We start from the raw sequence: 21,416 nt of genomic DNA, 5'->3' as shown, positions 1-21,416 counted from the left end.
ATGTCTACGTCCGATATGTTAAAAGACACGTAAAGTTGTGAACTATACCTGACCGAGCTAAGTTCTGGGATCGTTGCTTGGATGCGCAGATGATTTTGGAGATGAGTTGCTTTGTTCACCAGCAGTCCTGAGATGCTTTTTGGAAGGTAGATGAGATGCATTTTGGAAGATAGAAACTATAGAGACACAAATTCATTCCTACAAAATGTTAGTGAATCTGCGATTTGTATCGCTCGAACCGATTTTCTGAAAGATAAATGCACTCTCATCGTCAACATTCAAATCGGGGACCGATGTGCATCTGCGATTCGTTACATCCCTACTGTGTCTGAAAGTGTACTAACATGAAATGCACATTTACAAGACTAACTGTGAGCAAAAAAGAAAAACTGTTGTTTATTTAGACCGGGCGTAGAAGTGCAGCCACATGCTGAAACACATCATTATGATATGATGAGAAACACAAACCATGGACAAATACAAACACGAGATGGGTCAAATGGCGCGTGTGCACACACACACACACACACACACACACACACACACACACACACACACACACACACACACACACACACACACACACACACACACACACACACACAGAGGGTATTTGCTTGAATACATACATGCACATTTGCAGAATAGATAAAATCTCTGCTAAATAATGGATGTCGATCTGCTCTATGTTGTGAATATTGTTCGGCAAAGGGGTCCGATCGCGTGCCACGGACTGGCCTGCCTAGGTGCTCTCTATCACACACAAACACACACCCACACACACACACACACACACGCAGCAACCATACATACATCTTGTCCAAAATGCGACAAAGGCTGGTGTACGTGGAGGGATGGAAAGTAAATTATTCAGTGGTAATATTATTGAAGAGGTCCATTCCCATTGGATTGTGACTCCCACGGTAGGACCCGGGAATCACAGGCACATGGATAAAATAACTACAAATTTCATTCACTCAACTTTGAAGTCGGCTGTAGGGTTACTTTAGCACAGATCTGTTTTCAATGACCTCTTATGTTGTACGTATATAAAATGGGCAGTGGATAACAAATGTATTGGTTTGGTCTTATGTCTAGTGAGGATTCCTGTAAAAAGCAGCATCCCCTATTTTCAGTACCACACATTAGCTGAAATTTGCAGAAGCAACTACAGAACAAATACAACAAATGCACCACAAACAACAAGCCCTTAGGAAAGCACGTGTCCAACTCATTTTCCAATCTACAATCTCCCCTTATTTCTCTCTCAATAGGGCAGTTTGATTCCTCTGAGGAAAAGCCCTCATTTTTAATTAGACCTGACCTGAAAATCACTTAACTGCTCCTCTTAGCTTACACCACCCCCCCTTCCAACCCCCAGCCTGTTAAGGTCCTCACATAGGTCCATTAACACCCCTCCCTTGACACCCACGGGCCTTGATGGGGGGGGGGGGGGGGGGCTGTTGGGGGGAGAGGGGCACACAGAGGCGCTGCCGATAAGACATTTTGAGGACACGCCACCAAACATTAACCTACTATACCACTCTGCTCTTCAACCCTCAACTTGAATGGCCTTTTCATCCCTCAACTCTTCCGTGTCATTATCATCATCATCGTCATCATTATCTCCAGTGTCTCAACGTTCTTCCACCTTACATTCAGTGTTGAAAGTTGAACTTTAAGCGCACCAAGGGGGGGGGGGGAAGGAGAAATGACAAGGATTCCGTCTGGAGGTTCTTGTCTCAGTTCCACAGAGGCCTCCAAATGACTCCTCTCTAAGACGAGACTAATTTGACACAAATCCCCTACCGTGTTATACTGTATTTGACCCCTTGCCTTACCTGGGACACCCCAGTACCCCACAGGCGTATTGTCTGAGGGCTGAAAGGGTCAGATAAAGGTAAGGCGAAAGCTTTTGCATATCCACTGCATTCTTGAGAGCTTCGTCCCTTAACACAAGAGTGTGCGCTTGTTAATGAGGGCCCAGACAAATATGTGCATGGGTGTCAAAGTGCATTCTCCTGTAGGTGTGGGTGTGCGTGTGTGCAATGTTTGCCTAAGTGTCTGTGACTGTGTGTTGATCTTGTCTAAACACCTTACACTTCTCTACCTGCTTAGACAGGGCCATGGGTTAATTCTGGCTTCAGGCATGGCGTCTAATAACTGCTTGTCAACCTAAGCCTGAACTTACAAACCCTGCCAGTAAATATCATGAACCCTGTGGACTCCTTTAATTCTGGTAAAGCCACAAAAGTTGGAAAGATCATACAGGGAAAATTGTGTAAATACTAATTGTTTAAAATAGTCAATTCATTGAACTACTGTTTTGTTGAGAGGCTGCGCTCTATAGCTGGGAAGCGATAAGCATTCCTGGGTTCCTGAGGTGTATGTGAAAGGAAGAAGCGCAAGTCAAACCCTTAAGAAATTAGCTGCCAGCATGACCTCATGAGCAGTCATGGTTACGAGGCAGCCTGACCCCTGTATCAACCACAGAGCACTGTCAATCACCTATCACTCATCACTCATACGTACTGGATGGGAAGATGATGAAGATAACGAGGAGCAAGACATGAAGCATCAAAAATAGGACTGAAGAAGAAGAAGAAGAAGAAGAAGAAGAAGAAGAAGAAGAAGAAGAAGAAGAAGAAGAAGAAGAAGAAGAAGAACAAGAAGAACAAGAAGAAGAAGAAGAAGAAGAAGAATTAAGGATCCCAGTGTGCCAATGTGAGTGTCAATGAGTTTTCGAGCCTTTAAGAATAATGTTGGGTGTAAAAAAAAAAGACAAGGGGACCTCGGCACGGGACTGAACCCAGCTGAGGGAGTGCTGTATGTGGCCCCAGGGCTTGAGGAGCCGCGGTAATCGCGGGGATAAGGGAGGGCTGGCATGGGCTGTCACTCGTCCACAAACCAGGCTTGGAGTCTGATCACTATCTCAATGTGTCAATCACTGGGCCCACTGAAACGGTTGACCAAAAGGTCACGCCGAAGCAACGTCCAGGCACGCAGGGGTGCGGATGGCGTCATGCACGTTTTGATGCGCACACATTTTCGTGCTTTTGCACACACACACACACACACACACACACGCACACAATAAATACTACAAAAACAAATCAAACTTTCATTGCGTAAATATGCTGCACTGAATGTGTTACTTCACCACAGAGTGACGGGAACCACAAGAGTTTGATACATCGCTAGGGGCCATTTGATTAATGACTGACTGTTCTGTTGATACAATACAATGTTCTTTGGAAATTCCCAACAGTTATGATTTCAGGTATTTCAATTTCATAATGCATTTCATGTGAAACCTTCTCTCATGTCGACATCCTAGGTCAATCTAGAGTCGTAAAATCAGTTTCTTTCCAGGTCTACCTTCTCCATGCATGTTCTGTTTTCCGGGCGAGACTGTGATCCCGTGGAACAGCGCAGGCATGCAAAGCTTTTCCGAAAGGAACTGAACCTGCTTTCATTGAGCCCCTCAAGAGCCCCATCAGATGCACCCTTCCTCCGATCCTTGGCCGTGCCCTCTGCAGGGCCTAATTAAAAGGCCATTGGGGATATCCACCTTGACTTTTACGAACCTTATAAATCAATGCTAGAGTGGCCCATTCATGAGGTCAGTGGCGGGGACGGGGGTTGGCTGAGAGGTAGTGAGCCAATAAGGGAGTAGACAAATGCCTAGAGAAGGTTTTGATGGTGAGGGGGCTGGCAGAAGAGGTGAAGGGGGGGGAGGGGGGTTAACCGTGGGGGTGCAAGCAGGGCAGGGTGGTGGTGGTGGTGGCGGCAGAGTGGGGTTGCAATCGTCTCCTCCCACTCACCTCCTGCTTGAGACAATAGGCCCCACTAATAGCCTGAAGAGCAGAGGGTGTGATAAGGTAATGATAATGTAATGAGGACCAATCATGAGGCTGAGTTAGGAGGAGGGCCCCTTAATTTGTCTCTGGAGTGGTGGCGCCGTGACAGATTGATTGCTCTGCGGCCGAGCGATGATGTGCTGCCGCTGCTGCTGGGATGCCCTGTTTGTGACAGGAGGCAAAGGGCCTGGGAAGCCATGAATCAAAATGAACGAGTAGAACACCCAAACAGGAGAAATACATACGTGTATGCGCTTGTATGTCGAATGAGGATTTCTTAATAAAACCCCAGTTTTGACGGGTGGCCAAATGCGATCAAACCCGCTTTTTCCAGGGCTTCTCATGGACATGACCCTGCTGTGCTGAGGAACAACCCACACCACGTATAACAGGAAGGGTGTCATAATCAATAGTTGCACCCTTTGTGTTGACACCCGACGGCACGCAATATGCAATCGCGGGAGACCAGAGCTCGGTCTAACGCGAGACCTGTCTTAATCATCAGCACTTAATGTTGGTCTTAGGCAACGAATGCAGAGGCGCTCTGAATAAATCATTAGTTAAAATCTAAATGGGGCTGTTGTGCATGCTAACGATGTGCTTGCGTGACATTCAAAATGCTTTAGGTGGATGCATTGTTCACACGGAGCAGGAATAACAGGATAAAAAACACAGAAGACTTCCAAGGGTATATGTATATGGAGATACTTGATAGCTAATGGCCCATGGACCCTAGCCTGATGTTTGCTTCTCACAAAGAATTTCAGTGGCCTTGGCTAGGCAGTAATTGATTTGCACATATGACACAGCCTTACGTTGTTCAAAAGACTCAGGCCAATCAGAGTGACTCTCGTGCTCTGTTCGCCATGGCAGAATCCCGTTGGAAGTAAAGAAAAAAAAATTTTAACACAGATTTCGGTTCGCCTTTCAACGTTGTTATACAGTCTATTTGGGATTAGACATGGCTTAATGCTGCACTTTTCTCTGGCGCGTGATTTTTACCAGGTGCTTTACAGTCGGCAGACCGAAACTCACAAACCCCCGAGGGCTAACTAACCTGCGCCTTTTTTTGTTGATACTTTCAACGGTATCGAGTGGGACCTCGATCTGCAGAGAAGAACAGAACGTGAACCAAAAGGAGCCCCCATCACTGTCCCTACATCGGAACAAGAAAAAAACCTCCGGGGACATACCTCGATGGTGAACTGCTTCCTCTTGAGTTTGAAGGCCAGGTCCTTGTGGTCTGGGAGTTCGGTGAGCAGGCAGTTGAGGCGGGGCACCTGGCGCACGTGGAGCAACCCTGACAAACGGACACAGAGGAGACACAAGATGGAGGACCGCGGCGAGAGTAACACACATCGCTCACAACCAGTCAAAGCATCTTACCCGACATAATTTACCCATGTCGCACGTAGTACAGTAAGCAATGACAACCTCGACTATATCTCCTGCAACATACCAAATGACCCCCCCCCCCCCTTCCTCTCCCCAAACCCACCATATACTTCCCCCTTTCAATATCTATTCTTCCGCCTTCCCACTCTCCTTTGAAAAGTCGTCGAGAATACAAGAGTCAGCACTTAAAGAAGTGTGGCAACACCCTAATACACATTTAATGAGGCTGAGCAAGATAAGCAGTAACTTCTGTTCAGTTCTTAGGGAAAACTCATTGGCTCTTTAATTCTTGCAGGGATACTTGCTATTACGCGTGTGTGCGTGCTTGTGTGCATGCTTGTGTGCATGCGAGGCTGTGTCTGTGTGTGTGTGTGTGTCAGCAGGGATGTATCGTGTAAAGTCAGAGGGACGAATGTTTTATTTAACAAGTGATTAAAATAAGCGGCCCAGCCAATTAAAGAGTCCGGGCAGGACCCTGCGTAGTATGACCGAGACAAAGACGTTGGAAAGGAACGCTTTCAACTTTCTACCGATTCTCTTCGTTCCTCCTCTTCCATTAGGCAACGTTTTCATAAAAAAAAAAAAAAAGAATTGCAGTGGGCGGGTGCTGAGAGGCGGGCGTGAGAGAGGAAAGTGGAGCACTGGGGAGCAACAGAGACAGGGAGACAGACACAGAAAACGTGGGGGGATGGTGGGGGAGTCTCTCTCTCTCTCTCTCTCTCTCTCTCTCTCTCTCTCTCTCTCTCTCTCTCTCTCTCTCTCTCTCTCTCTCTCTCTCTCTCTCTCTCTCTCTCTCTCTCTCTCTCTCTCTCTCTCTCTCTCTCTCTCTGTGTGCACTTGGGTGATTTCCCCTCTGCTGATTTGCAATGACAGGCTTCCCAGCATGCTTTGAGCAGCTCTGAACTGCTGCCGCACATAAAAAAATGAAGAAAAAACACACACACACACACACACACACACACACACACACACACACACACACACACACACACACACACACACACACACACACACACACACACACACACACACAGTCTCACGACCAGATGCGTTTGCGCTCATGGAACACACATCAAAACAATCGTACAACGGGAATTCGTTTCATAACCCTAACCGGCTCTTCTCCTCGTAGCTTGTTAGCTGGAGATGGAGGACTAGCCCTGGTCTGCAAGGCTAGGATTAGCCATTTCACAACACAACACAAAAAATCCCCAAAACTAATTTACGGTGAACAAAAATTGTTTGGCTAATCATAGCTAGTAAAGAGGCGGGCTGCTCTTTGAGTTGCAGTGCGCTGTGATCGCTACGGGATGTGTTACCGTGTAAATAAAACATGCTGCTGGGTGAAACCAAAAGCTGCCATTCAATGTTTTTACTCTCCGTCCGTTCGTCTGTCACAACTAGGGCTGTCTAACCCGAGGGGGGTGGGAAGTGTTTGTGTGCACATGTGTGTATGTGTGTGAAGTTGTTTGGGTGTGTGTTGTGGTGTCTGTGTGTTTATGTGTGCGTGTCTTCACGATGCGCGCGTATGTATGTATATTGGTGTGAGTGTAGTGGTGTGTAGCTGTTTGTGTGTCTGTTTGTGTGTTTGTGTGTGTGTGTGCGTGTAGTGGTGTAAAGCTGTGTGTGTGTGTGTGTGTGTTTGTGTGTTGGGGAAGGGGAAAAGAGCAAGAGAGAGCGAAATGGAGAGTTTGAGATGCGCGACTAAAAATACCACGCTGACTCCACCTGACCTTTATGTGTAGAGAGGAGAGGGAGAGAGGGAAAGAAAGGAGGAAAGGATGGGGCGAACGAGGGATGGTAGGGCCACGCGGAGGAGAAGGTTGTGTGTGTTTGTGTGTGTGTGTCTGTGAGTAAGTGTGTCTGTGTTGGGAGAACGAGGAGAGCGAGGGGTTAAAACCCCGCTCCCTCGCTTCTTCTTCTTGCTGCCTCTTCGTCATCATCCTCATCGTCAACATCCTCCACTGTCCTATACCTCCGAGCGACCCTCCGCCCCCACCCCCACCACTTCCATTTGTTAGCAAAGCAGGCCGTGGAGACAGAGAGCGAGGGACAGAGGGAGAGCGAGAGCGAGAGAGAGAGAGAGAGAGAGAGAGAGAGAGAGAGAGAGAGAGAGAGAGAGAGAGAGAGAGAGGGAGAGAGAGAGAGACCGAGGGAGGGATGGTGAGAATATCGATTCCCCTGCGTTGGTCTGCTTTGCTCCAGGCCTCGGGGGTATGGGACTAGGGCTGCAGAGAGAGAGAAAGAGAGAGAAAGGGGGGGGGGGGGGGGGAGGGGGAAGAGAGATGGAGAGTGAAAGAGAGAGAGAGAGAGAGAGAGAGAGAGAGAGAGAGAGAGAGAGAGAGAGAGAAATAAGGAGAGAGGGAGAGAGAGAGAGAGAGAGAGAGAGGGAGAGAGAGGATCTGCCAGGGCAGGGGGTGGGTTGAGGGTGTGAGGGAGAAGGGGTGCGGCATGGCAGCTGAATCCCCCCCGGCCCGTCTACTGAGGAGCACGTCTGATTGAGCAGCAGCACGCTAACGCGGGCTGACAGCCTGGTCTGCGAGGGGGCTGCCCTGCCTCCATCCACAGCCCGGCCCCAGCCCTAATGCACTGCCTCTGTGTGTACACGCGCACGTGTGCCGGGGTGTGTGCGCGCGCTCTTGTGTGCGTCGTGTGTTTATGCGGATGTGAATGTAGTGTGTGTATTTGTGTGTGTGTCTGTTTCTGCCAGTGTGTGTATGCATGAGTGTGTGTTTGCCTATATGTGTGTTTTGGAGTTTGTGTACACGTGATGTGTGTGTGTGTGTACGTTATTGTTTGGATGTATCCGTGTGCTTGGTGTGTGTGTGTGTGTGTGTGTGTGTGTGTGTGTGTGTGTGTGTGTGTGTGTGTGTGTGTGTGTGTGTGTGTGTGTGTGTGTGTGTGTGTGTGTGTGTGTGTGTGTGTGTGTGTTTTGGACAGGAAGGCCATGTGAGTTTTGTTCTTACCATGGTAATCTTTGTAGAGCGGGTTGGTCTCTCTGTCGGAGCCCTTGAACGACTCCAGGGCTATAGCGTTGTCACACAGCCTGGTGATGTTGCCCATTACGGCCCGGTTCTGTGGCGAGAGAGAGAGAGAGAGAGAGAGAGAGAAATAAAGGGAGAGAGATAACAAGAGAGAGAGAGAGAGAGAGAGAGAGAGAGAGAGAGAGAGAGAGAGAGAGAGAGAGAGAGAGAGAGAGAGAGAGAGAGAGAAATAAAGGGAGAAAGAAACATGCAGAGAGAGAGAGAAAGAAAGAAAGAGAGACAGAGAAAGAGACAGAGACAGAAAGAGCGAGAGAGAGAGAGGAAGAGACACACACACACACACACACACACACACACACACACACACACACACCCACAGACAGAGAGGGGGGGTTGGGGAGAGCAAGCGAGGGAGAAGAGAGCAAGAGAGAAATTAAGTGTGTACACAGGCAGGTAATTAAAAACCTCCCGACGAGCCATCAGTGGCTGCAATTAAATTAGGTCACTGCTAGCCACCGTTGGGTCACTCTGCCCACTGCTGGGGTGTGGAGGTGGGGGGGGTGGGGAGGGCACAGAGCACTGATGGGGGTGAACCACAGTGGATGTCCAGGGCAGGTACATGGACGTAGCCTTTAGACTTACAGAGAGGGGTGGCACTGGCTAGCACGGTGTAAGGGAAGCGTGCATCATTGTACTCTGTTGAGCAATGAATGCACACACACGCACACACACAATCACACACACACGCACGCTGACACCTGGTGTGGCCACTCATAGGGGGGGAAGGGGTTAATGGGATGGTGGGGGGGGGGGGGGGGGGGAGAGAAAGAAGAGAGGATTGAGGAGTTGAGCTCCCCCTACTGGTGAGGTTGGGTGGTATGTCCCAAGGATGACGAGAGGGCACGCTTGGACCGGGGACGTAGGGAGAAGGAGCAGATGAGAGGGGGGGGGATGTATAAAGGGGTGGAGGTAGGGAGAAATAAAAGGAGAGGGGATAAAAGGAGGAGAGTTAGAGAGGGACACTGGGATGGAGGGAGGGAGGGAGTGTTGAATTATTCATCTTGTTGCCTCCTGAATCATTCACATCCTTCTCTCTGTGTTGGCTGCCACAGCCTAATGCAGTTTTCATGCCTTCTTGTCTTTTCCCTCTCTCTTTCCCCCCACCCCAGTTTTCATTTTTGTCCTACTTTTTTTTAAATATGCCCATCTACCTCGTCTGATCGGCCCACACTTACAGGGGTATCCGAGGCCACCCGCGCTCGACAATTAAAGCCGGTATGCGGTGAGTTTTGGGTGGAACCGATGATTCAGTCATTCTATTAGTAAGTAGAGTAGAATGTGGAGTGTTACTGAAGGCAGTTGAGCCATGTCCTAGTTCTGTTTCGTCTGCTGACTTCTCTCCTCCATCTGCCTGTGATTGCATACGCATGGAGACACGAGACAATTAAAAGATGAACCGCTTTGGCTTCGATCCAATACAATTGAGGCCCAAACAGAGCATCAATTTGAAAAGGTTATGAAGAGGTTATTTTCCGACGCGTTCAATTTGCAATGTGTTTTGTAAAAATAACACAAATACATAATCGGTAGGAAAGAATTTGCCTCAACACTGTATTGTATTGTATGTGTGTGTCTGCGATTCAAAGTGTTTAAAGGGTGCTGAAACAAGAGGCACTTCAGTTTAACTGCCACTCATTACAGAGGCCGGCTCAATGAGCTCGGATTCCATCAGTGTAAATACCCTGAAAGCTTGCTAGCTCAGATGACTGTGGGCGATTGACAGGGCAAAATGGGCGGGTCGACCATCACCTTAACCAGTAATCAGAGTGATGTAGGGGAAAGTCCCCTCACTCTCATTTAACTCACGACTTTTGATGGACATTGTATGTTTTCCTTTCAAAAATAAAATGTTGTTCCTCTACCTCTAGAGTAGAGTATACTTGAAATTGTGTGCTTCACATTAAAGTTATTAGATCAAGTCAAATATCATGTAGCATATACATACTGATGTCGTTATGACATTTCTGACAACATTTTATGTTATTCCGAGCAAACTCACTTTCCCAACTACAAAATGGATCATTTCAGATATTTATAAATATATCTAGTTCGGTAGTGGTGTGTAGTAGTTTGCATAAAATAGACACCAACTAAAGGCGATCATTATATAAAGTCATGATTGTTTTTTTCTGGGTTCATAATGAGGTACTCTAAGTTAAAACACATGCTATGCATGAGTGCCACTCGTAATGTGCTTAAAGTGCATTGGATGGGATAGCATGGTACTAAATTGTACCCAACGTAATTTCTTCATAGCTTTCTAATCAAACCATCACAAGCGAGAGATTGGTTTTGTTTCTCCCTACCTATGAGCATTGGATGGGATGAACACGGAAAAATCGGATCACGATTTAGAACAATAAAGACACCGTTAAGTTTAGGGTCTGGTGTCCTATACAAAGGTTTGTGGTACAGTTTTTCTGTTAGCACCGAGTTAACTTTGGAGTTGGGCGTGGCGGCTAGATATTAAGAAGAAAAGAGGACGGCCGGGCCGGGACCAGCCTAATTAATGTTTCAGACGGACTGAGGCCTTAGGCAGGCTTTCAATGAATCGCTCAGATTCCCAAGCCGCTCAATAATAGATGGAGTGCCCGGTGTCGTCCCAAACGACTGGCTTCTAGTCCGGAATGCGCTCAGAACAACAAAACTAATTAGCCCAGGTAAAGAACAGAAAACGCTGCTCGCGCGGCTGTTCTGGAAGCTCTAAACACTTTGAGTGTGTGATTCACGCATCTCTGATGGGTGCCGTACCTCTGAAAACAAATCTACAGATGCACCAAAGGGATTCTGTGTTGGCTTATTATTAAACGTGTCAAGTGATGAGCAAGGTAACTGCAAAAAAATCACATCTATTTCTGTGCTATGAATCTACTGGGACTATTGTTTGTGATACATTTTCATATTTTGTACTTAAACAGAGGAAATAGGGGAAATAGATTTTGGCCAATAGTGGTGGTGATAAGAATAACAAAATACAAGATTTAAAAAAAAACGTAGCGAAAAAAGAATTAATTTCAGCTTACAAATAAACGTGTGTCAAAGATGAGGTCTAAAACTCCAGAATGGACGTTGCATTTTCACAGGTTTATATTGTGGAAAGAATATATGATTTGGGCCACTTTAAGGGCTGGGAAAACACTGTAATCTAACTAATTCTAACCACTTTCACCTGAAGCCTTCAAGAGGCAGACTGGGTTGCACTAATAGACCCGCGGTCTCACAGGTACCCTGTCTTAACGGCCTCTAATTACCACCATGTTGGCTAAATAACCCAACACCTGACTCAGTCCAAACGCCCTCCTCCCCCAACCCCCCCATCCCCCATGTGCATCCATGTCTCTGCCCGCATGTGCTTCCTCCGTTCTGGGCGCGGATGAAGGCTTGGGGGAGGGGGGTCAGATTAAGGGGGTTTGGGTACAAGGCCAGAGAGGGACAGTAGGACTGTGGGGGGGAGGGGTTGAGACGGCTCCCACCACAGCTGACATCTGCTAGATAGCCACTCAGCCTTTCTGGAGTGGACCTAAAGCACATGAACAAACTATGAAAAGTGAAGAGTCAAGGCATATCCTCTTCCGTTGAAGGATCTCAAAGAGAGTGTTGTGTCTATGGGCTGTCTGAGCGGCACTGGGGAGGATGGAGAGAGAACGAGAGAGAGAGAACGAGAGAGAGAGAGAGAGAGAGAGAGAGAGAGAGAGAGAGAGAGAGAGAGAGGGGCAGAGAGAGAGAGAGAGAGAGAGAGAGAGAGGGCAGAGAGAGAGAGAGAGAGAGAGAGAGAGAGAGGGGCAGAGAGAGAGAGAGAGAGAGAGGCAGAGAGAGAGAGAGAGGGAGAGAGAGAGAGAGAGAGAGAGAGAGGGGCAGAGAGAGAGAGAGAGGGGCAGAGAGAGAGAGAGGCAGAGAGAGAGAGAGAGAGAGAGAGGCAGAGTGAGAGAGAGAGAGGCAGAGAGAGAGAGAGAGAGAGAGAAAGAGAGAGAGAGAGAGAGAGGCAGAGGCAGAGAGAGAGGCAGAGAGAGGCAGAGAGGCAGAGAGAGAGAGAGAGAGAGAGAGAGAGAGAGAGAGAGAGAGAGAGAGAGAGAGAGAGAGAGAGAGAGAGAGAGAGAGAGAGAGAGAGAGAGAGAGAGAGAGAGAGAGAGAGAGAGAGAGAGAGAGAGAGAGAGAGAGAGAGAGAGAGAGAGAGAGCGAGCTCCGTCTCACGAGGTCTCAGATGGCTGTTTGGTTAGTGTGTGCTGCTACAGTTTGGGTTGTCTGGGGGTAGGGGGGCTGCGCTCTGCCATATGCCTCAGCAGATGACTCCACCCTCACACTGAGAGGCCAGACTGGACACGCAGACACGAGCACACACCCAGCACGCGAACACGCACACACACACACACACACACACACACACACACACACACACACAGACAGCGCCACAAAGGGAGAGATACTCTTGTTAAAGAGAGGGAAGCGAATGCACACACACTGTGTACAGTTTGCACTAATTAAAAGCCCAAACAAACACACAACTCACGCAAACCCATTCAAGATAAGACACTGAAACCAAAAGAAACGACTTTTCGCATGAGGTGTGCAACCAACTGGGTCCTACTGTGACATTTGAGGGAAGTGGCCTCTCGCCATTCTGAATCATACGAGGGTGGCACTCCACCATCGGGTCAAGAGTTGGCCCCCATAATAAAGGACACAAACTTCATGGCCCATTAGGAACAGGACAAAGCAAACCTGCACAGGCCAAACATACACACACTACCCGTATACACACTACCGTCTCCCGCATCAAACCCCCCCCGCAGCCCGACGCCCGGGGTCAACCCCGAAGGACGTGTACGGTACTGCGTGCTGGGATGAGTGTGTGACACATGCCACACAAAGCTAGTGTGGTAGAAATTAACCTTACATTTTATGTTAAACTATGATTATTATTAGGCCTACATATCATATAGATACTTTAATAGTGGAAAACAGCTGATCACCTTTAGCCTAGATGTTATGTGCCGTGTGACACCAGTGAGTGAGTCCAGTCCATTCCCATCTGATGTGTCACACCAGTAAGAGAGTCCAGTCTACTCCCATTTTGATGTACTCTCTGAAGACAATGCTTACATTCACACGTGTGCATCATCTCTGTTTGTATAAGGATAATATATGTTCTAAGGTCACATTGGGATCCGGAAGACACGAGAATATGCTGACATCCACACAGTATGACCCAATGAAAAACATTCATTCCCAGACAAACATCAATATTTGATGAAAGTCCAACTTTGTATTGTGTAAAGGATTGGGGATAGAAGGAGCTGTCCGGGATTCATTCGGAAGTGTGTATTCGCGAATACCATTCAGCTTTGTTGTCTCTCGATTGCGGGTGGCAATAAACTCTCCATCTATACTTGACCTGGACTCCCCGATTCCTCTTGCTTATAGGTAGTTGAAGTGAAATAGATAAGTTGTTATTATTAATGCTACAACACTAGCACGTTGTCTCCATTGAGAGATCCTTGCGGAGACGTGTGTTGTTGTTGTTTTTGTGTTGCGTTCGCCACCGGTGTGTGTGGTACCTGGATCAGGTGAGAGGGAATGGTCAGCACCGCCACGGAGAGCGATGACCTCAGCACGGCCCGCAGTCCGTAGAGAAAGGTGGTGAGGGCGTGGCCGTGGGCGGGGTTGTCGCGGCAACACAGGTCGTCACCCCACAGGGGGGAACCCAGGGACGGGAGCCCGATGCGCAAGACGTTCCGGGACTTTGCCTGGAAGAGAAGACACAACAAGGAGGCCAATATTAGGACCGCTTTGTCCATTTCACAGGTTACATTGCAAATATGTCAATACGATGCTAATGATGATGCACATGTACATTTCATATTGAAGCAGATTTAGAATAACCCATTTAAAACAAAAACAAAAAAACAGTCACTGTGCAAAGTGTAATTACTGATGTCTGGTGGCGAGCTACCGGGCGAGAGCTCGAGTTAGCACAGACGATCTGAACACAGACATGATTGGACACAACTTGCCCAATCACCGAGGCCATCTGACACGGGCACAATGGACCTGTCAGACGGGCTTCCAATATGGCCGCCACCCAGAAACCCCAGCACATTCTTGGCACCGCAGTAAAACCCCACCGCCAAGGGGGCCAGGGAAAAGGGTGGGCGGCCGTCCCCTTGAATCCCCCATCGCTATCCCGACGGTAACTTATTCCCCAGCTGAAAGGAAGGACAGATGTGTCGCCGTGGCCAAACATTGGTGGGGATGTATATCACGAAAGCAGGGGGGGGGAAGAAAAGGGAGTTGTAAAAGTATCTGTCTGCGCCGTCGAGAGGGCTCTTAGCCTTTCAGTACAATCGCTCCTTTATGTTTGCTTACTCCAGCACAGGTCCTGATTATGGAGGTGAAAGCCAAGGGTGATTAACAAAGCTTTGGCCTAAAGTATACCCCCCACCGTGACTCCTACACACACACACACACACACACACACACACACACACACACACACACACACACACACACACACACACACACACACACACACACACACACACACACACACACACACACCATCTTCCTTCTCCTCTCCCACCCAACTCCCTCCATGCCCCCCCCCTCCTTCTTCATTACACACACGCCCCTCCTCCTCTTCGCTCTATATCTCACTGCGCCCCCCTCCCCCCACCCCCCATACAGTATGACCTAAGCTTTGTTTGGGTCTGGCTCACAATCAGCAGCACCTAAACAAAATAAACCACATTGTTTTCAAAGAGTTCCACTGTGGGCCCATTGTTGTGCACGTGAGCACCCTCCCGCTCGCTCTCTTGAGAGAGAGAGCCTTACCTTAACAGTCCGCTACACTCCATTCTCCGACAATCAACCCCGCACCACCTTAAGATGCCAAAGATATCGTTCCACGAGGTTGTGTGTGTGTATGCACGTGTGTGTGTGTATGAATTTTAGCATACACTGTGCCGCGTCATTTTGGGTCTGCCACTTCTCTTCTCACCAATCTATTTTAATGTCTGGAAACCCAGCATGGCGGGGGGACGGGGGGGGGGGACAGGGGGGACGACGACACAGGAAAAAAACAGTGGCAACACAAGCGTTGCCGTGGCGACGTCAGGAGCAGAGGCCAAACTTAACTCCTATAGTTAAAGACTATAGAAAAGCAGAACCAGGGAACCGTGCCAGTGGGGTCCAGCCAAGGAGGGCAGCCCTATAGGCACGGCGGCGGCAGCAGCAGCAGCACCCATCCTGGGACCCCAACCCACTCACCAGCCAGCCCTAGCGCAGGGCAACTGCTGTTCAATTATAAAAAGCTGTTCAGCCTCAGGAGCCAATGGGACACTTTCCCCGAACAAGCTCACAGCTCGTCATAGTCCAGATAGGATACAACTGCTCGAGTTCCTTTGATTACCGTACCATTGGACGAATAAACAAGGGCACATCTATTACTCCTAGCCCCCCCCCCCCCCTCCAATACTGTAGGTGGTGCAGAGCCAGTGCATGTGTCGCTCTGTGCCGCTCCGCATTCCAGCGCCGTGCCAACCGCACGACAGGCGGGCGCAGCACTTTGATGATGTCAGCAGTTAATCTGGCGTGTGAGTGACACCACTCGGGAGGCGGGGGGGTCTAGTATGTTGGGGGGTGGTAGGGGGGGGGGCTGGATCCCATGTGTGAGTAACAGGAGAGGGAGGGGGGGGGGGGGGAGAAGGTGGCTCCAGGTGATGAACAGTAGGGTAACAGTAGGTAGGTGAGAAACACACACACGCACGCGCACACACACACGCACGCGCACACACACAGACACACAGACACACACACACAGTGGTGTTGACAGAGATACACTGTTGCCCCATGCAAGGAGACATCAATAGGCACAGACAGAGAGACAGACGGGGCTGGGGACATTTCTGGCGTTCTTTGGAGAATTGCTGATTATTAAAAAGATGGACGTCAAAGGTACGAGACGCACAGCTGTGACTCACAGGTGGGGCCAGGCCAAGCAGGTGAGGAGGGAGGTAAACAGAGCAGGGTCGCATGGAGGGGACAGTTAGGTCGTCTGGATTTCATAACAAATTCTCTGCAACTATGTTAAGCTTTATAGTGTTATTTCAGCGATAAATAACACTACACACACACACACAAAATGATGAATAAAGTGATAAAATACAAAGTCTGCATTTTTAAGGTGGAATATACAATGTATAGGGCCAGCTACCTTACGATTTATATTACCTGCTGTAACCACAAAAAACAATTTACGTAATAAAATAAATGAGGATAAATCATTGATTCAGTCACTCCAATCGACCGAGGTGACATTAACATTTGTCCGTTATGGACGCGTTCTTACCGGGGGTGCGGCTCCATCGAACCCTCCCTTGCGTATGACCTCCTGAATGGACCTGAGCAGTGCAGAGTAGGACTCAAGCAGCGGACTGAAGGCAGGACCACATTGGACATAAGAGGGGGGGGGGGGGGGGGGGGGGGGGGGGGGGCAAAGAAAACAAAAATCACGTTGATATGGTGAATCTCATTGCACGATACAGGCTCTGTCTCCGTCCATTATCTGTAATTATACATATATTTACCCATATCGTTGCATGCATACCAAGTCCATACTTATATTTCTGTAATTATATATAATTACATACTGCGATACAGAGCACGATGCGATTCCAAACGGGATCAGGCCTATCGCCACCGAAACCTGCCGCTCTACGACGGCAGCATCTTCCTCCTGACTCTGCTTGTTTTGTTTTTTTTCCTGTCCATCGAAGCAGACTGATGATCCATATCAAGAGATCCAATTAATTTATTTGCTTGATTAAATTACAACATGACTGGTCTTCTGTCAGCCCTCCCGAGGATCGGATTGTGCCGAGACAGAACGACAGTCAGTCAGTCAGAAGAGACGCGTGTGTGTCGATGTACACCCACACACACACACACACACAAACACACAGACACACACAACACAATAATAACGACGATTGCTGAGAGGGAGAAGAATTAATGGGCTTATATCTAAGAATAGCAGGACGGTGCATGTTGGTGTTTAATCAGGGGTAAGATGTGCACCGCTGACATCACTCCGGGGCAGCACCTGATCGACGGCCAACAGCGGCCCGGAGATGGACGAGTGCTGAGCCAGCCGTGCCTGGTGTCGTTTGGCCAATCACAATGTTAAACCCGTCATTTTATGCAGGACCCTCTACTTAAGAACAGGCCGGCGTTCGTAATGACCACTCTGTATTGACTGTCACAGTGGGTCGCGGTGTCACTCGTCAATTCGAAAACCTGCGGGGCCACAAAAGCTGATGCACGTAGATTGTTCTGATGCCAACACGCCCTGCATGAAAAACGGTAATAGATACCCATTTTCCCCCGTGCTCTCGGCCCAAGCATATCCATGTACTCGCGTTTCATTTATTCAGTCAAACAATGGTGCCTTCTGGCCCTGCTGAGACTAATGATAGAGTAGGCCTGTGAGATAGAGGGGACACCTACCAGCGCTTGGCCTCTCTGCCCCAGCCCCGGCCTCAGAGGTTAGGGGGCTGGGGTTGTTTGACATGCGGTCGGTGCTGGAGGCTGCTCCCCGAGACTGGTTTCCTCCGGTTGGGGGCCATTGTGTAGGTGGGTATTGTGTTTGAGCTACCCCTACTGGGCACCCTTCATTCAGGTAGCAACGAGGTCTAGGTGATTTGGCTACAGGGGCTAGCACGTCGGCTAATTGGGATCATACAGAGAGGCTTCCTTAGCTCCTCTTTCAGTGAATAAAGAAAAGAGGGGAGAGAGGGATGGGGGGGTGGATGGGGTGGGGAGGGGATGCTTGGTCTTAAACAACAGGATCTGTATCACCTAGAGAGCAATTTGTGCCAATTATGCCTTCAAGTCAAACGGAGCAATTTAACAGCTAGGGTATCAACATGGGGCTGTGGACACGTGCAAGGGGGAGTACTCGACTTTGGACTGTGTGTGTGTGTGTGTGTGTGTGTGTGTGTGTGTGTGTGTATGTGTGAGTGTGTGTGTGTGTGTGTCTCCGTATTGAGGCGGTATTTGGGGCACAATGGAGCAGTGCAGGTGTAGTTTCCTGCTGTCAGAATGTCTATCAGATCTATAACCGATTTCAGGCCCACACAGCCGTGCCAGCAGGACGCTGATAGACCCACCACACCACTGCACTGCACCGGGTGCTCTCTCTCCTTCTAACTCACACACACACCACTTAAGTCATTATCTTCTAAAATAAAAGAATAACAATATGTTGACCGTTTTTTGTCGTGCGACTTTTTGAAAAAGATAGTAAATGTTGCAACTTTTTGATTTGTTTTACAATGTGTAACGTGTTTACCTTTGTGCCGTTTTAAATGGCCACTGTTTGCAGAAATAAAAGGGGGGGGTTCAATAAAACGCTGTCCTCTTCCGCTGTGCCACAGATTGCTATGTTTACCAAGTGTGTGTGTGTGTGTGTGTGTGTGCGTGAGTGTGTGTTTGTCTACGTGTGCCGTCTGTGTGTTCAGTGGGCTCTCTCTGAGTAAAGAGCCCTGCATGACCTTTGAACCCGCGGTACACTCAACACAGAAGTAATCAAACACACTATGCAAACAGTGGCTTTATTTAAATAGAGATACACAACCTTTCCGTTGAGGAAAATGTCCCCCCCTATGCCAAAGCCACTTACGACCATGGAAGTGTCAGCTTTGATGGTTATACACGTTTTTTTAGTCTGTTGCTAAGATCTGAAAACCTCTCGAGGTGAAACGGTTCAGTGTTAAATAGTAAGTACCTGTAGAAATAGACACTCAAACCTTTGAATGTGGGAATGAAAAAGAAACAGCTGCATACACATTGTTATGTGATGGCTTTGTTATTTAGACAATAAAATTAGTATACAAATAAAAAAATGAGGTTTCAAAGGAAGTGTGGATGGTTCAGAGAAGATTTTTAACAAATGTACAGGCTGTTTGAAGTGTTTACCTCTTGTTTATCCTCGGTTCGACTGTTTTCTCTCGGTGATGTCATGTCTGTTGACCTGCATACTGTGGAGGCTGTCTCATTTGTTTTACCCGCGTTTTGCAGAGGATGCCACTTTTGTGCGCTTTTGTGCTGCGGATGTCCCCTTGGTTTCATTCCTTCTCGCGACTGTGTCTGGTTGCTTTACCTGTGTGGGGCTGACGACTCCGTAGAATGTTCCGGAAGGTAGAACGCGTGGCAGTTGGCTGCCTGCCGGATTTCTGGCTCCATCTTCTTTGAGACGTCATAGTAGTGTCCGAATCGGGACGAGGACGCCAGCGCGGTCTGTGCGAGGAGAGGTTAACAGGTTGGGCCTTGAAAGCACTAAAACCCAAAGAGTTAAATATAATAGGAATTTATTCAATCATTATCATAGTTTAGCCACACAGTTGCAGCCAATTTCCCATTACAAATGGTGTGCCTTCCCAAGAATCCCAATTCATTGCATGAGGCCAAATTTAATGTCTTTCTTGGCTTTCATGAAATGTCAAATAAGTGTGCTCCACTATGGCAATGCAATTGCGTTGTTTCTGGGTCATTCCTCGAGATTCATACGGCAGCAGACAAGTTAAACAACCACTACGGCCAGGTTCTTAATCATTTCTTTACATAAATGTCCACTTCTGCCTCTGAAAACAAATGGGTCGCGGACGCCGGGCACGGCGGATGTTTTCCTGCAGCTGAAAGAGAGAGTTTCAGGTCTTCTTTCCCAGTGAAAGCAGGGATTCCATTGTAAAAGGGGCCCTTAATCTACTCCTAATCTGGATTAGGGCCCCCGGTGTGTCCCTCTCCTGGCGAGATGCAGGGGAGGGTGGGCGAGGGGGGTTAGCTGGGCACGGAGGTTGGGGGGGGGGGCTCATCTTCTCTTTGTGAGCATGGCAACCCCGCTTAGCGTTCCATCCCCGCCCTGACGGCCTCACCCTTGATCTGATGTCTTCATCAGGGGAGCGACATAGTGGGCCCAGGCTGCAGAGGTGTGTGTAAAGCGGGAACTAAGCGTGGACTCTCAGAGCGAATTTGGGATGCAAATCCTCCGCCGAGGCTTACTGGCGGTTTGTAAAGACGATTTTACAGGGGAAGGGGGGAGAGGTGAGCAAGGGACATAGATATAAAGAAGTTTCCAGGGAGGGGAGAAAGAGGCAGAGGATCCCCAGGGACACACTCTGTGTGCAGTTAATCCACATAGCGATATGGATTATAGACTGGATGGGGGGGAGCCTGCAGGGAAGGGGAGGGTCACCTCTGCTCAAAGCGGAAGAAAGAGTGTAGGACTGCCGACCCTAGCCGGGAGAAAGGCAGGGATTTGGATGAAGACAGAAGGCGCAGGTCTGGGTCATAGAGTTGAGCAGGCAGACATGTCAATGCACAGGCTGCAAAATACCCCTGTTTCCCAGGCTAAGCAGGGGTGCAAGTGTGCGTGTATGTGTGTATGTGTGTTGGGGACCAGTGAAAGCCTACCTATCGCCAGCTAAGTGTGAGTAATCTGGTCCCGCTCTGAAAGGAGAGGCAGAGGTCCCATTCACACAACAAAGGAGTTTTGAAGCTGATGGATTTAGTGGTGGAGACAATTGCCAAACCCTGAAACCTTCGAGCCAGTGCTGTTCTTTCTCATGCCAACATTATTGGCAACACATGAGGGGTAGGAATTAAAAGATTTAAAAAATATATATAAAAATAAAGAAATAAGTCAACTCTATCCTTAACAAACGAGGTACAACTCATGACATAAGAGACAGAGGTCAAGAAATGCATTGCAATTTGTGCTGATGTATTTACCTGTACTTTTGGTAGATTCTGGTATCGCCATGCTATTTTCATAGCGTCTTGACTAGCGTGCGGCCCACCTAGCTGCATGCGTCCCTCCATTGGACTGTGGCTGGCGATGTCATCCAAGATGGGAGCAGGGAGTTCCTTAATACAATCACACACGCCACATGCATTCACGTCGCCTTGTGTGTAAGACAACGCCTTCAATTTCTGCATGTGTGTGTGAGGTGATAAATAAGAGCCATTAATGCTAAAGCATTATGGTTGTAGTGGCTTAAAAAGCAATAGCCATATATAAACGCAGGCCATTGCTTATATTATTTAAAAGACTTGTTCTCAAATT

The 21,416-nt window shown here is 48.4% G+C and overlaps 1 protein-coding gene across 1 annotated transcript in view; it reads right to left on the bottom strand.

Moving 5' to 3' along the window:
• elp4 (elongator acetyltransferase complex subunit 4) overlaps positions 1–21,416 on the bottom strand; it is a 53,989-nt gene that overhangs the window by 27,124 nt on the left and 5,449 nt on the right. Inside the window, exons 4-9 of the mRNA XM_030376791.1 lie at positions 21,083–21,217; positions 19,455–19,591; positions 16,644–16,728; positions 13,855–14,043; positions 8,222–8,330; positions 5,054–5,160 (exon numbers count right to left, since the gene is read on the bottom strand). Coding sequence (XP_030232651.1) covers positions 5,054–5,160; positions 8,222–8,330; positions 13,855–14,043; positions 16,644–16,728; positions 19,455–19,591; positions 21,083–21,217 — 762 coding nt within the window. The remainder of the gene's footprint in view (positions 1–5,053; positions 5,161–8,221; positions 8,331–13,854; positions 14,044–16,643; positions 16,729–19,454; positions 19,592–21,082; positions 21,218–21,416) is intronic.

The sequence above is a fragment of the Gadus morhua genome, chromosome 14, assembly GCF_902167405.1.
Source record: "Gadus morhua chromosome 14, gadMor3.0, whole genome shotgun sequence".
In the NCBI taxonomy this organism is placed as follows: domain Eukaryota; kingdom Metazoa; phylum Chordata; class Actinopteri; order Gadiformes; family Gadidae; genus Gadus; species Gadus morhua.
The sequence above is the reverse complement of the archived record's forward strand: the minus strand, read 5'-3'. Positions and strand labels throughout refer to the sequence as shown.